Source organism: Ambystoma mexicanum, chromosome 8, assembly GCF_040938575.1.
Source record: "Ambystoma mexicanum isolate Mex_15411 chromosome 8, UKY_AmexF1_1, whole genome shotgun sequence".
NCBI lineage: Eukaryota > Metazoa > Chordata > Amphibia > Caudata > Ambystomatidae > Ambystoma > Ambystoma mexicanum.
The window spans coordinates 777,314,897-777,330,530 of NC_090929.1; the positions used below are offsets into that span (position 1 = coordinate 777,314,897).

The following is a 15,634-nucleotide window of genomic DNA, read 5'->3' on the forward strand; positions in this document are numbered from 1 at the left end:
AGGAAGGGGAACTCCAGAATTGAAACATTTTTTATTTTCTTTGTGGCACAGCATCTTTCTGGAGAGGGAACACAGGAACAAAGCTGAAGTGAAGCCATTTTGAATCTTTAGTTTTCCATGGACGTTTAGTTGGTCACAGTCGCCAGAGTAAGCCTGACATAAGTGCACCTTGTGCCTACCCAGTTTAATATTTTGTCCACTCACTGTATCTGTTCCCAAATAAAGTACCTGAAATTAGAGCAACTGAGTGTGATCGTTTGAACCCAGTCACAGACATGGAATTGTACTACAAAGGTGCTGTCCTTATGTTTGTAACTTTGTAAATCAAAGGAAAGCACCACAATAACGTAATTATGAATTGGAAATCATTTCTGGTAAAGTCAACAATTAGGAGGAAATTATATAAAATCTCTGGTTAGTGACCTAAAAAAAATACATGGATACTTGTTACATTGGCGGGCCCTGAATGGAATGAGTTATAGTAAAATGTTCTGTTTTGGTGCACCATTTCTATTGCTTTCATATCGATTTGATTCATGCAGAATTTCTTTTATCAAGACAATCGAAAGAAGAAAACGGGTAACACCCCAATATCACCTTGTTAGTGACAGTCAGTGACTGAGCAAGTGAGTGAGAGACTTGTTACATTGTATGTAAACAGCCCAGGGGGGAGTGGGATAAGGTTACACTTCATTTATATGAAGACCTGAAATGAAGCATTTGCATGCATTTATTGAACTAAAAATGTTAATGTTGCTGTTTGTAAATTTGCATTCGCACAGTTACTGCTTGTGCTCTGATTGTATGTTGGATTCTCTCAATTATGGGATTCATGTTGCTGTGTTCTATAAGGATCATCATCTTAATTATTGCTGAAGAAGGCTTAATTTCTACAGCAAAACAAAGTGGTTATGTTACCCCAGTTCTTGATTAATACATTAAGAGATGGTGTATACTATTGGTGGGGGAACCTGAATAACCCAATCCTGCAATTCATCCACCTGAATATAAGGCCGGTGATGACAGTGATTCAGGCATATGAGTGTAATCACTATAACAATATCCCTGCCATCATGCCACTGGATAGGAGTCCAGTGGAATTCTAACCATGGCAAGACTAAAACGTAAGTAGCAGAAAGCTGCTGATAGACCTCATCTGTTCTGAACGGGGGGATGTTTTCTTTATCTGCTCTTCTTCGACATAGACTTAGGTCAATGTAAGTCAATTTTCCAGGTATTGGAAGAGAAGAAAAGTGCAAATACGAGAGTGGGGCATAGAAAAACCTAGGAATTTGCAGAGATGCCTGGGCATGTTCCATATGCACAGTTGGCACATGAATGGGTGATAAACAAGGACACTGAATACCTAGAAGTTCCCAGGCCTGGGTTAGCACTGAAAATCAGGCTCACCAATGGAACAGGGAGAATGGGGGCTGCCAACTCATGATCTGTCAGGCAGTCCTGTGGCGTTTGCTGGTGTATCAGACATCAGCATGGCAGTACTTTCTTACCATCCTGATACCACCTTTCCTATGCCACATTTATACCACCGCTAAAAAGGGGTTGAATTTCCAACATGGGCTGTGGTGAAGTAGAGGTAAGGGCACAATCTGGCCAGTCACTGTGCTGATGCTCAAGCTGAAACAGTATTGTAAACATTAAGGTTTCGAAATATGCATGTACTTATTTTTTACATGTTAAGATAAAAGGTAAAACAAAAACTTACTGTGGGTGAAGCTTGTACAGAGTTCCATCAACCCCAACCGTCACATCCAGATGATCTAATCCTCGGTTTTCTCGAATCTTATCAACAACAGCAGCCATTCCTGCACCACACATTTGAGCTGCTCTCTTTGATACCGCACCACAGACCTCCTTTACAATGATACTGTCATCACAAGTACTGTCCAGACCCAACTGTTGGAGGATTGCTCGCACTTGAAGCAAGGCTAATCGATCACTGAAAAAAACGGTTCACCACATCACAATTATTTAAATATAATTGTTCAGTAGTATTCAATATTGTAAAATCAATGTGAAAATATAATTCAATAGGCTCATATAAAACAATAATCATTCATCAAAAACATTCTTTAGAATGTTTTTATAAGGTTTATAAATATAAATATGTTTGAAATGTTCATATTTGACCTTTCATAGTATGAATACAAATTACTGTATAAAATCGATTTAATATCTCCTTCTAACATTTGAATGTTAAAAGGATTATCATTCTGCTGATGTACATAGCAATAAGTACTGTGCGAACTGGATCATAGCCTCTGAAAAATCTACAATTATCATCTTTGAATCATAATGGAGATCACAACCAGTAAATGGCCATCATTACATACAAATAGGTGTATATAATTGAACCACAAAAACAAGAGTTTTTGCTAATTTCCTGACGTAAGTTTAATTATCGTTACTATATACAAAGATAATATAGTTCCTCGGTGCTTAGGAGATTAATCCTTAGTGTTTGGATAATCAGATATTTGGTGCGATAATATCAGATTTTCAAACAGCAATTCATGTCAGATTCTTCCTTCTCCTCTAATAATGAACAAATTACTAACCTCCCTGTAATTTTCTTTCTGACCGTTGTTCCTCCCACGAATTCCTCTTCTTTGATATCCATCTCCCAATGCAGCTGCTTTTCAGATACCTTTCCGCTGCCAGGGGGAGCAGCAAACTGCATCGGCTCTGCACGACGTCTATACACTCCCCACGCTGGATCAGACTTTGGGGGCCAGTATTTATTGAGGTGCCCTGTGCCATGACCTTAATTACACCCTTCTTCCTAGAAGTCTGAAGTGATGGACTGCAGAACCACTGTGCACTAGCTATTCGGCATGTTTCTTTCGCGCTTAGAAACACTTGTTTAGAGCCGATTTATAAATGCCACATCATATCATATCATATCTAACAATTGTGCCAGGTTGGGAGGGAAATGAGGAATCCAAAGGAAAACATTAATCTAATGAATTCCTTCCTCCCACATATTTCTTATCTTTGAAAGACTCTGATAGCAGTACATTGTCCTGGAGAATGGGTGAGAGCAAGGACACAACCTAAGCCAGAGAAATCTGGAGGACCGCTCTACTAAAACAAGATCCTGTCCTGACTGAAAATCCAAGCAATACAAATTTGCAAATGTGTACAGAGAGACCCACAGGGTAAATGTGCAGAAGAGAGATTCCACTTTGCAGAGCAGAGATTGCAGCCAGCCCTTTGATGGAATGAGTCCTGAGACCTTCGGGCACATCCTTACCAGACAAGTCATAGCATTGCGAGATGCAGAGGATGATCCACCTTGATCTATCCATGCCAGCACAGTCACCAGCATAACAAACAAAAAGCTGGCCATCTTTCCTGAACACCCTCATCCAAGAGACGTAGTAGCCGAGGGCCGGCATTTGGTCCCGGCGATGGAATCGTTCCTAGGCCTTGGACAAATGAGGTGGAGGGAAAAAGACAGGAAGACAGATCTTTTGAGGGAGAGGGAAGTCTTAAGACTATCTTCGGGAGGAAGGATGGCATCATTCCCAATGTCACCTTCTCTTTGGAGAAAACCAAATAGGAAGTTTTAAATGACTGGAGCTCACTTCCTGTCTAGCGGAAGGGATGGTGACCAGGAAAATCACCTTAGGTGTCAGTAATCTTAAACAAAAAGAATTGAGGGGCTCCAATGGAGTGCCTATAACAACCGTTAACACAAAATTCAAGTCCCAAGCTGGAACAAAAGACTTGTGTGGGTGAAACTGATTACACAATACCTGCAAAAAGTGAAGTGAAAAATTATGAAAAATGAGCCTTGCTCTGGGGTGCTCTTGGAAACTGAAATGGCAGAACGATACCCCTTCACGGTGTCAATCTGCAGGCCCATCCAGAACTGAGGATGTGGAACAGGTAAACGATCCCTCTCCCAGGATCCCTCTCCTAGCGCCAAGCTGAAAACGTATGCCACTTTCAGGTATAAATGGATTGGTTGGCAGCCTCCTAGCAGAGAGGAGGACGTCCTCCGACAAGTCCCACTTCATATACCTCAACCTTTCAGCAGCCAGGCATGAAGGTTTAGGCTGGCGAGGTTTGGATGGAGGACTCATCCTTAGTAGTAGGGAGAGAAGATCTGCTCTCTCTGTGGAAGGCGCCAGGAGGGAGCATATGCACTTGTCCAGCAACTCCAGGTACCAAGTTCTCTGGGCCCAGTTTGGAGCAATATAAAATCATTGTGGACCCAAACAGGCATAGCCGTCTGAGAACCAGCGATATGACAAGGATTGGTGGGAACGCATAGAGCAGGTTGAAATCCAACTTAACTGTCAGTGACCCCAGAGCTCCATTTCGCAGAAATTCCCCAGAGTAGAACCACCTGCACTTCCTGTTTAAACTAGAAGTGAAGCAGTCTACCTGATGAGTCCCACATCGGGAGAATACAGGGTTCGAAATTGAGGGGAGCCAGGAGTTATTTAGCTGCTGCTTGTAGCCTAGAAGTGCCTGGTTAGCTTGACACCAACAGCTACCAGGAGCTACTTTTGGCTCCACTGGCCCACTGATGCCACACAAACACATGTATGTGAATTTAGGACAATCTATAATCAAACATGTGGACACATCTATACAATATTTAAAGCATAAGGTGTCCTAAATAATGGACACAATGTTATGCTTCCATTTTATGTGAAGGTTAGATTTTCGAAACACTATGTACTAACTCCTTGTTCGCCAGTAGTGACTCCTGATCACTGGTTAATGCTGGATACCCAGGAGCTGCTTTTAGCTCCTGCTTAGCCCATCTTAATTTTGAACCCTGAAATATCTCCTACAGAACCTCCTGACAGAAGTCCCACTTCTGGGAGGCGAAGACTATCTGCTCAAGGTATCAGCAATGATGTTTTCCTTGCCAGCTAGATAAGCTGCCATCAGAGACATGTTGTTCTCTTGAACCCAGAACCACAGTCACATTACTTCTCTGTGCGGAGGCAAGGAGCCCACACCACTCCATTTGTTGATGTAGTGCACTGTCACTGTGTTGTCTGTAAGGGCCAGTATAGTATTGCCCCATACTGAAGGGAGGAAGGAGGCCAGGACCCGCTTGATCACTCTCAACTCTAGAAAATGTATGTGTTCCTGGCATTCTGACAGAGACCACAAGTCAATCACTGTCAAGTCCTGTAGGTGAGCGCCCCAACCTTTCAGGGACACATCTGTGACAGTTGGGGCCAAGGTTGCCAAAACAAGGCCCCTTTCAATAGTTTGTCTCTCTGGGACCCATGCTACTCCTCACTGATGATGCCCAACAAGGCTGAAACATGTCTAGCAATGGGTGTGGTCTCGTGCACAAGGGATGTGACCTAGCAGTTTGGGCTGGACTACCCCTTTGGGGGTGGGACCAAGCCTGATTTGCATATGGTCTTTTCCCTTTTGTAATGGCTTGGCAGTCAAAGAACAATGGTTTGGAGGGTTGCCCACAGCAATACCAGAGGTTTAAGATTTATTCTAAACCTTCCAGCCATTAACTCTTTTGTTTTGCTATTGTCTCTTTGGGAGCACCATTCCAAGTCTCTGGACACTTTTTCTAAAACCTAACAAAAATCTGAAGGCCGTCACTGAAACTGAGACCACTGACAACTGAGAAGCCAATTTAGCGATCTTAAGCATATTCAGGCCTGACACTACAAGAATGCAGGCTTCCATATGACCCAGAAAGTGCATTAATCTCCAGAGCTTGGGTTTTGCAAATCTGCTGTCGAATGAATTGTATCCTACCTGGAAGTTCGTTCTGTTAAAATATACTGGAACTCGCAAACTTCTGATCCCAGACCTCAGCCTGTCGGCTCTGCACCTCACCCTCTATATCTCTGCCTAGGAAGACTCACCTCGCCCTTTGGTATTCACTATCACCTCTCTGCTGACAACACTCACATCTTTTTCTCCTTTCCCTCCTTCACCAAACCCATCCCTGAATGAATTACTGTGACAGGGCCTGGGTTTTGGCCTTGTCAAGGTGGGAGGGAGCCCAAACCCTAAGACCCCTTTCAGGTGCCTGGGTGCGGGCTTCCACCCTCCCTGACCCTCCTTACCTTGTGTAATGGTGGTCTACCCGCCACAACGGTATAATATTTGTGGTCTCTTGTTGTTCTAATAACCTTTTCCTTTTACCAACTTATAACAGTATTCTGAATGCAAACAGTAAGATATTAATGTCCCCAGCACCCTAGCTATTGAAGTAACCTGAGGGTGTAGGTTGTGTCTGTGGGCCATCCTAAAAGGGTCTTTACTGATTTATAAACTAAGAGTGTATAGTATTGAAGTGTATTTGTGTGTTACTATTATTTTGCTCCCTTCTGAAGAAGGCTTACTCTAACTGACTGATAAATACATTAATAATTGTTTATTCAAGAAACCTTGAGTGTAAGTGTTTATTTGAATATTTGCCACTGTGAATCTCTGTTTAAATCCCCTACAGCTCACACTGACCCCTCTTGAGATAAGCCTGGTTGCTCAACATGCTACCAAAACTGTGTAGTACAAGTTTATACCAAAGGTTGGGTTTCCTCTACCTGTAGTCAGAGCTGTTTGTAATGTTCCCAGAGGGTACTGCATACAAACTTTGCCTAACAAACACTAACTCCCTAGAACACTAAGCAGGATAGGTCAGGGAAAGTTAGAAGATCCCTATTGAGTTAGGCAACAACCAACATGGGGTGCCAGGAAGTGGGATCACTGAACCTCGCGATAGAGGTCAGGCCCACAATTAAAAGGATGGATCCGCCCGGCACCGGAAGGGTGTTACGTATGTGCAGCTCGACCACTGGATCCAAATCGTGGAAGACTTTGAAGAGGGATTGGTAGCGTTGCGGTTGGGTTTGGAACCCTGAGTCCCCATGCCAACTCTACCGAATCTCTAGAGTCAGAGACAAGAGAGCTTTGGCAGAGACTCGTCCACTCTGGGAGTGAAATTGGAAACAGTACCTACACTGGAAGTGCCCGGACGGACCAATCCTTTTTTTAGGCAAGAAGGTTGTAAGGTAACAAGAGAAGTTTGATCCCCGCCTGCAGAAAGAGACTCCACCCTTGGGCCCAAATAGATTACCTATAAAGGCTGCTATTCGTTCCATGTTGTCCCAGTGGAGATCCGTGGAGCCCATATATGAGGGGGGAGAATTTTCTTTTTTCTCCACCGCAAGACAGGTCCGGCTAGCCGTATCGCCAATGGGCCCTATTAAGACAGAGGAGCTATTACGGGCATTGGTGGAGGGGCAACTTCACATCAATCTGTAGCTTCAAGAGACTATAGCCACCCTATAGACTATAATGGCTGAGAGAAGGGAGCAACCTAGCATACTGCCGAACGTCCTTCACAAAACGGGCACTGTAGAAAATCCTGCTGCATTTTCTGTTCATTTTGAAAGAGATGCAGGGAAGGCAGGATGGCACAGAGACCGGTGGACCCAATATATTGCTCCCCTCGTAACCAGAAAGGCACAGCAAAGTTTCCAAACACTGAACACTGCTAGGAGGATCCCATGATGCCATATGAGACATGGTGACCTTAAAAGGGGAGATTTAGAATGATTAGGACAAGATTGGAAACATTTAGCGGATGAGGCTGCGATACTTCCGTCTACAGCACAGGGAGCGACCAAGACAGTTATCATACAGATCCAGGAACCTCTTGGATAAGTGGTAGGCCAATTAAACATTGGAAGAGGTGAAGGAGATGCTAATCTTGGAGCAGTTCATCAACTCCCTCCCTCCCTATCGCCATGGGCAGAGTGTGAGACCAGAGAGACAATAGGATGGCAGGCAGACAACATCTGGGAGACCAGAATCAGTGGCGGCTGGTGAATTGTCTTAGTGGAGGGGTGTAAATATTTTCCACAAATATGTCTTAGTGACCAAGCGTAGCGAGAAAGCTGTACCAATTAAACTGGATTCGAGATGGGGTGCGGGGGTGCAAACAGTTTCCAGTAGATGCAAGTCCCAACGTCCACAGGAGCATTTCGCCAACATATTTTCATGATGTCTTTTCGCACACTATATGCAAGTATAAAAATGTTTTTACGTTAGCTGTGCTCATAAATTTCTATACAGGCTGCGCCAAGATATGTCAGTATTCCCATATAAGAACATACTCATGTTTGCTTTGTGCATATAAGCCTCATTATGAGTGAGCCAGTCCGGAAATAAAGGTGACAGTAACAAGTTACCAGCACCTTTTTCAGACAAGCTCACTCTGTGTTTGCCGTTAGGGGATCTAAACTACCAGCAGGACTGACTTGCTGTGAGTCCAGGCCCCAACCGGCATGTTTTTTACTGTTGCACTGGCACCGTTACTAAGGGTTCCAGTGCTTCAGGGTTCCCATTCCCATGGAGTCCTATAGGACTCCTAGGGAATGGGGAACTTACTGCACCACCACCGCTTGTGATATCCCGGTAGCACCGGGATGTCAGGCCGCGGTAACACAAAAACAGAGTTGGCGGCAACCCACTGGTAGCACCAGCAGGTTACCACCAACCTCGTAAGGAGGGCCAATGCCAGTAATGATACTATTTGAAAATATGTCCATGCTAGTTCTGCCAATATATGCTAGTACCCCCACAACATACTCCTGTTGGCTTCACCAAAATGCATGCCGCAGTGTGTATATATATATATCCAAAATGGCTGCACCAAATTGCCAGTCTAGCTACATAGCACTTATCGTGCTTGATTTATCAAAGAATTTTTTCATTCGAATTTTGATTCATTTGTAAGCACGCACCAAACAAACTTAATCGCGTCTGGGCACAGATGGAACAAATAACAATGAATCTGCAATTATCCAATTAGATGGTGTCTTGCACAAACCAGCACCTACCCATCCACATTCCCTAGCAGACCAGATGGGTCTTCGCAGCCTTGCGGAATGCAGTGAGTGTTTTTATATCTCGAATAGCTCCAGGGAGCTTGTTCCAAAGTCGTGGTCCATAGACCCCGAATCTTCAAACCCCTTTGGTCACATATTTAGACCACGGTACCTGCAGCAGATTCTTATCACCTGGCTTGGGGTATAGCTCCTGATTTTATTCAATAGATAACTTGGAGCTACTTTATTTAAGCATTTGAAGACCAGACAGAGGATTTTAGAATCTATTTACTCTCCTACAGCCAGCCAGTGTAAGGATCTTCTTAAATTGGAGATGGGGGAGGATTTTGTTACCCTAAACACCAACCTTGCTGCAGCGTTTTGGGCCACTTACAATCCAAACATTTGGAATGCTGGTATTCCAGACAACAGCGCATTGCTGTAATCCAATCGCGAGTTAACAAGAGTCCCAACAACCGTTGCTCTGTCATCGTTCGCTATAAACAGCAAGATTTGTCTCAACATTCGTAAGGTGTAAAACACTGACTGCACCTTTGCGCCAACCTGCGCTCCACATCCCATGTTGTCTTCCCACACGCAGCCCAGTTTTTATTTTTTTAGCAAAATCCAGCTGTGCACCGAGGAAACAGGGTGACAGTGCTTGCTTGGGGTGTTGCAGATGGTGTTTTGAGGCGAATAACACAACCTCTGTCTTGCTGGCATCCAACAGCAACTGATTAGCACACATCCACGCCTGTACCTCTTGTAGGCACTGTTCTACTAACTCAAAGTTCTCCTCTGATCTCTCTACTCTCAAGAACGCCTGAGTATCATCCGCATACGAATGAAATGTAATGCAGTGTTTCCTTAAGATGCCATAAGAGGTTTAACATATAAGTTAAAGAGCAGAGGAGAAAGTGATGACGCCTGTGGGACCCCACACTTTCGTAGGAAGGAATCCGACAGGAAGTCTCCGAGCTTAACCCTTTGTTCCCTTTTGGTTAGAAATAACTTAAAGCACTGAAGGGCTTATTCCGAAATCTTTTCCACCTCCCTTAGCCGAAGATGCCCAATCCAAAATTCATACCACAATAGGAAATGGCTGGACTGGCTGCATTAAAATGCCAGTCTAGCTACATAACAACACTTATCATGCTTGCTTTATTGAAGATGCCAATACAAAATGTCATGCCACAGTAAGAAATGGCTAGACTAGCTGCACTAAAATGCCAGTTCAGCCACGTAATAACACTTATTATGCTTGCCTTTTCACAGATGCCCAGTACAAAATGCCATGCCTGCCCTCTGGTATGACAACGCCTCACACTCACACATAATTACATTCATTATGAATTTGATTATGCGTTTGTGCGAGGCACTAGAATCCAAGGGGACAGCCATGGCATTTTTTACTGGGCATAAATGGCCAGTAAGAAATGCCGTGACTGCCCCCGGTGCCCCTAACACATCGCAGGCACACAATCAATTGAGTGCATGGGAGGTGCTGGGTACCCAGCCATGGCATTGCTTACTGGGCAAAAATGACATGCCTGCCCTCTTGGCCCCTAGCTCCTCACACATGCACACAATCAATGTGATTATTTGTGTGCGTGAAGCGCTGCTGGCACAAAGGATAGGCATGGTATTTTTTCTAGACATCTATCTTTTTATTTTGTTATTTTTATTGTAACCTTAGGTTATTGCAACCTTTTTATTACATTTTCCATTATTCCATTATCACATGTTGTCCCCTTTCGTTCTACTTTATTAAAATAACCACTCCTTCCCACTTATCACGTACATTATACTGATAAAAACAATTTCCCCTTTATCTGCCAAAGCAACGTGTCATTACAGTCAAACCTCTGCTTCATTACTTCAATTTCTTTCCCCCTTTGTCTACCAGGGCGGATGTGTTATTGCAGACACACTTCTGCTTCTTGACTTCCACTTAATCGACTTAACCAGACTTTTTAATCACCCTTTCGTCCATAGACCATTAACTTGCTCCTTCTCTCTTTTGCACTGTTTTATTATTTCCAACAATTCCAACTTGATCTGTGTTATATTTCTTCATGCAGTTCCTCTTCCTGTTTTAACACTTCATCGATGAAGTCGACATATTCACATATTCACATATTATTATCCCCCTGCAGAATGTGCTGCCACCATTCGTCCATCTCTAGACTTATTGGTGGATATTTCCCCAAGTGGTGTCTTCTTACTTTGTTCAACTTCAGACACCCTGTTATCCGATGTCAGACTGATTCCACCTCTTTTTTGCAGAATCGACGATTATCCTTGACTTTCTTTGATTGTCTCATATGCAGCATTTCCTTTGTTGAATATAAATTCAATCTGAGGTGGAGAAATTGGTCCCAATGGTATCGACTTGGGAATCTCACTAAGTATTTCATGGAGCTTTTTACTGTGCAGGTTCACCGATTTAGTTCAGTGAAGAACTATAGTCTGCTCTTCTATTGATAGTCTGTATCCAGTCACTTTGGATTAACTTCTGTTTAATGGCACTTGGATTCTCTATTAATTTTTCTATTGGGACGTTTAAATGGTCGAGTTGTTCTAAACATTTCTTACACCATTTATTTAGGAGGCCCGGATAAACTCCAGTTGGTGATGGACCTAGTATGTGATACGGTTTGGCAGATGATGACATGGTCACTTTCTGCAAAAGTGACAACGTTTTCCATAGTACTATTGATTGCAGCGATTGTAGCCCCATTTCGTACCAAATTGCTGCAATGGTAAACGTGTAGAAAGGCTCAAAACCTTCCTCCAGAAGTAACCCTACCAATATTCCATAAAGTCCAACTTAGATTCAAACCTGTTTCACTGCCAAAGATTATTGTTGCTGTTACCTTCTGTGTATAGAACATAATTAGGGGTTTCATGGTGAATTTGCCACATTTGACATGTAATATCATTCACTGAGAAGCCAGCATTTTGATCTTAAATTTCAAATCTTGTAACCATTCCTATAAGATTCCCAAATATCTAATGGTGTATGTAGTTTCAATTATTTCATTGCCTGCTCTCCATTGAAACTTCTGTCTCGCTTTCCCTACCTTACGACTGAACGACATGATTTTTGATTTGCTTGCATTTATTTCGAGATCATTCTTCTTAAAGTAATCATGAAGGAGATGTATCTGTCGCTATAATCCCACTCGGGTCAAATCTAGTAACACCAGATCGTCTGCGTATATGACCCATGACAGTGGAGATCCGTTTACTTTTGAGGGAAATATTTTCACATTTTTTAATGATTCAGGTAAGTCCGCTAGGTAAATCTTAAAAATTAAAGAAGCCAGGGGACAACTTGTTTCACTCCTTTCTCAGTTCTTATCTCTTCCGTTATGTCACCTTCTGCATTTAGTCAGATGCGTATTGTTGTGTCAGAGTGGAGTGCCATGATTGCTTGCAGCACATCCCCCAGACACTGGCACGACTTAAGTTTGTTGCAGATTATTGATCTGTTGACACTGTCAAAAGCTTGACGAAGATCGATGAATGCTAGAAACAGGATCTGATCTGATTTCAATGTTTAGAGCTTTATGAGGTTCAATAACAAGAGATTTAAATCTGTCCCTACTCCCTTGGTGAATTCAGTCTGTCTTACATCTGTGATGTTTCTTTGTCAGCCCATTTAGAACATTTTTTTGTAGAAATGAGGTGAAAAGCTTTCCAATTACATCCAACAAGGCGATTGATCCATGAAGCCAGAATTGTCCTTGCCTTCGAGATTTGATTAAACAAGACTTCAATAAAATATGGCCAGGTTTCCTTGTTTTTCTTTAATATGATGTTGGTCATCCCGTCGGGCCCTGCTGCTCCTGAGTTCTTACATTTTTTAATCGCTTCATCAATTGCATCCTTCTTCAAATTAATGTCCCATGTTACTACATCTTTTCCCATGATTCCCTCTGGGACATGGTGGACTTTGAAAAGACATCTGTGAAGCGTTTGACCCACTTTCCATATTTACACTTTTACTTCGTAAAGCATTTTGGGTCAATGTACCTTCATTTATTATTGCCCATGTTTCAATTGTGATAATAAATTGACTTTAGCATTTTTTCAGCTTGTTCTTGGTCCCATATGATCTTAAAGGAGATGTGCCAGTTACGGTATCTTTGCTTTCTTTTCTTATCTCTTTGATCCAGTTTGGAAGCTTGTCCTTCTTCATCTTCCTAATGTCTCTTTGCATTTTCTTTTTTGCGCCACCACTTCCTGACTGTACACATGTTTTGGTTTTTGATGGCACTGCTTAAAACGGGCTTTATTGTTTTGTACATTGCCAGGAATGGCAGATAGTTTGGTTCCTGAGTACTGTGCATGTTTAAGTTGTTAAAGTTCTTGGTTAAGTTTTCTTCCCTCTCTGGTTCCACCGTAGGTGATTTTGGCCTGGGTTTATTTTGAGATCCCCACAGTATCTCTGATGTTTCATGCCCCTTCATCTCCCATTTCAGATTTCCCACTTTGTGGTCACTGGAATCATGGCAATGACCCGAAGATCTCTTATATTGTAATGGAAGTTTTTTGAGGCGCAGATATCGTGGCTTGGCACTTGTTATGGTGCCATGTCGGTTTTGCTGGAATGTCTTTGCTAGTCTGTCCGTTTAACATCACACAATTCCTTGCTTCTTTTTCTTTGGTCCATCGCTCACCTCTATCTCTACTCAAAGCATTCGAATTTGTCATCTGCTCAATGGGTTTTCCTTTTGCGTCTATGCGTTTTATATGTAAGTCTTCACATATTATGATATGGGGATTGTGGAACTCAATGACACAATCATCAAACATCTTCGTCACTGATCCAATCAGACATCCCGTTGTTGTATTTGCTGGATTCCAGTATATATTAATAATCAGTAAGCAACTTGAATGGATGTTCTCATTGTTTACGTTTTGCAGTACAGTCCACTGCACAAATAAATTGGGATTTGTACACTTACTCACTGATAAGCGCATGTTGTTTCTTATCATTGCTATGAGGCCTGAATACGGTCTGCCATTTTGATTTTTTCCTGCCACGTTGAGTAATATTGTAAATCCATCACTCACTGGTGGGTCACGCAGCCAGGTTTTCTGTGGACAAATGATGTTGTATGCCTCTTTATTTACACCCAACGTACGCATAAATCCTTGTGTATTCCAAGAAATAAGGGATCCATCACATGATCTCCTAGACGCATTTAGCTAGTAATGATGGGAGATTTCATCATTTCTGTTAGGTTTTTGTCGAACTCTGTCTTTCGACAGATGTTTTCTGTCAAACCTTTTTTTTAGAATCTCTCTCCTTTGCTTGTTTTGCAATCCCCCATTTTCCTTGTTTTGCTTAAGCACTTCGACCACTCTTCCTTTCTCATCTACATTTTGTTTGTGCCTGGTCAGATCGTAACCAAGCAAAGCTGATCTTGCATCCAGTAGAGAACTTTGGATGATTGGTGAGTTCACATGTAAGATTACCCAGTCCAAACATGCTTCTGTGACATATTCTACTATGCCAATGTCATCTGATGATAATGTTCTTAATGTGGAGACACAGTGTAGTAGTTTCATTACATTCTGTCTATTTAGATTAACTTCATTTTTCGTGGATAGTACGTTCTCCAGTTGCAGTTTCCCATTTTCTTCTCTTGCTGTGTTCCCTGAGAAATGTTTCCCTGCACGCTTTTCTGCTCTCCTTCATTCTTGTGAAGTTGTACATTTTGGGTTTATACTTAATATAGATCTCTCTCTAATGCTCTCTTTCTCGTGTAACAACAGAATTAATTTGCCCCTTTCTGCGCTTCGCAGGCGAGAACTGTGGAGGGTGATATCGTGCCTCCTTTGCATGTCCATGATCCTTCTCTTTTTCTTGAGTCCTTCATTTTTTCAGCTGCTTTTAAGTCCATGGACGTCCTTCTCTTCATTGAATCTTGTAAGGACATCACTGAGTCCACATTATCTTCCAAATACATAGACAGGTTTTCAAGAAACTCATTTTCATCCATGTGGCTTTTTTCAAAATCCTCCTCCTCCACCACTTAGTCTTTTCTTTACATTGGCCGTCATATCAGTTTTGGACTTATCCAAGATGACAGGTTTCTGAGCGCTACTGATGTTGTCTGGCCTCCTTTTAACATTCAGACAATGGAATAAAGTTGTCTTGGGTGGAGTCGTCAGGTTTCTAATGAATACTCTGGATCCATTTGATTTCCCCTTTTTTTAATGTTTGCATTTGCCGGCTTTTCTTTATTTGCTTCTCTCTTTGGATTTTGATTTCTCCATAACTTTCCTTCAACAATACTTTTGCTATTATTTTTTGTGAAGATGCCGAAACTTTGTGGGACTTTAACCTTGGAAATTGAAAATGGATTTTGTGTGTCATTTCCACTGGAGTGAGAGCTGAATTATTTTGCTGTTGGGATTTTGATCTTAGCCACTATATTCGAAAGTCCTTCAGTTTCTGCTCTTCTGACTGTTGTTTGTTCCGTATCCGTGTCACCCTCTGATTCCGTTTCATCCTCCCTTCTGTCTGTTAGTCTCAAACTCATTTTACCTTTTTTACCTTTTGTGAGTCTGACTATCCCTTGAGCATTAGAGACACTTTGTAATAGTATGTTTATGCTTTCTTTTCCACCAAACTTCACGCTTGAATTCCACTTTTTTCAGTACCATTTTCTCAAAATTGTGTCTCATCCATTTTGTGGAGTCTATCACAGCCTCCATTAAGTCCTTTTTTCTGCCAACTCATTTCTATGAAGTAATTTCCAAGT

General features: G+C 42.2%; 1 protein-coding gene across 1 annotated transcript in view; it reads right to left on the bottom strand.

Moving 5' to 3' along the window:
• HK1 (hexokinase 1) overlaps window positions 1-15,634 on the bottom strand; it is a 1,159,884-nt gene that overhangs the window by 107,883 nt on the left and 1,036,367 nt on the right. The window contains exon 17 of the mRNA XM_069610605.1: window positions 1,727-1,960. Within this exon, the coding sequence (XP_069466706.1) occupies window positions 1,727-1,960 (234 nt within the window). The remainder of the gene's footprint in view (window positions 1-1,726; window positions 1,961-15,634) is intronic.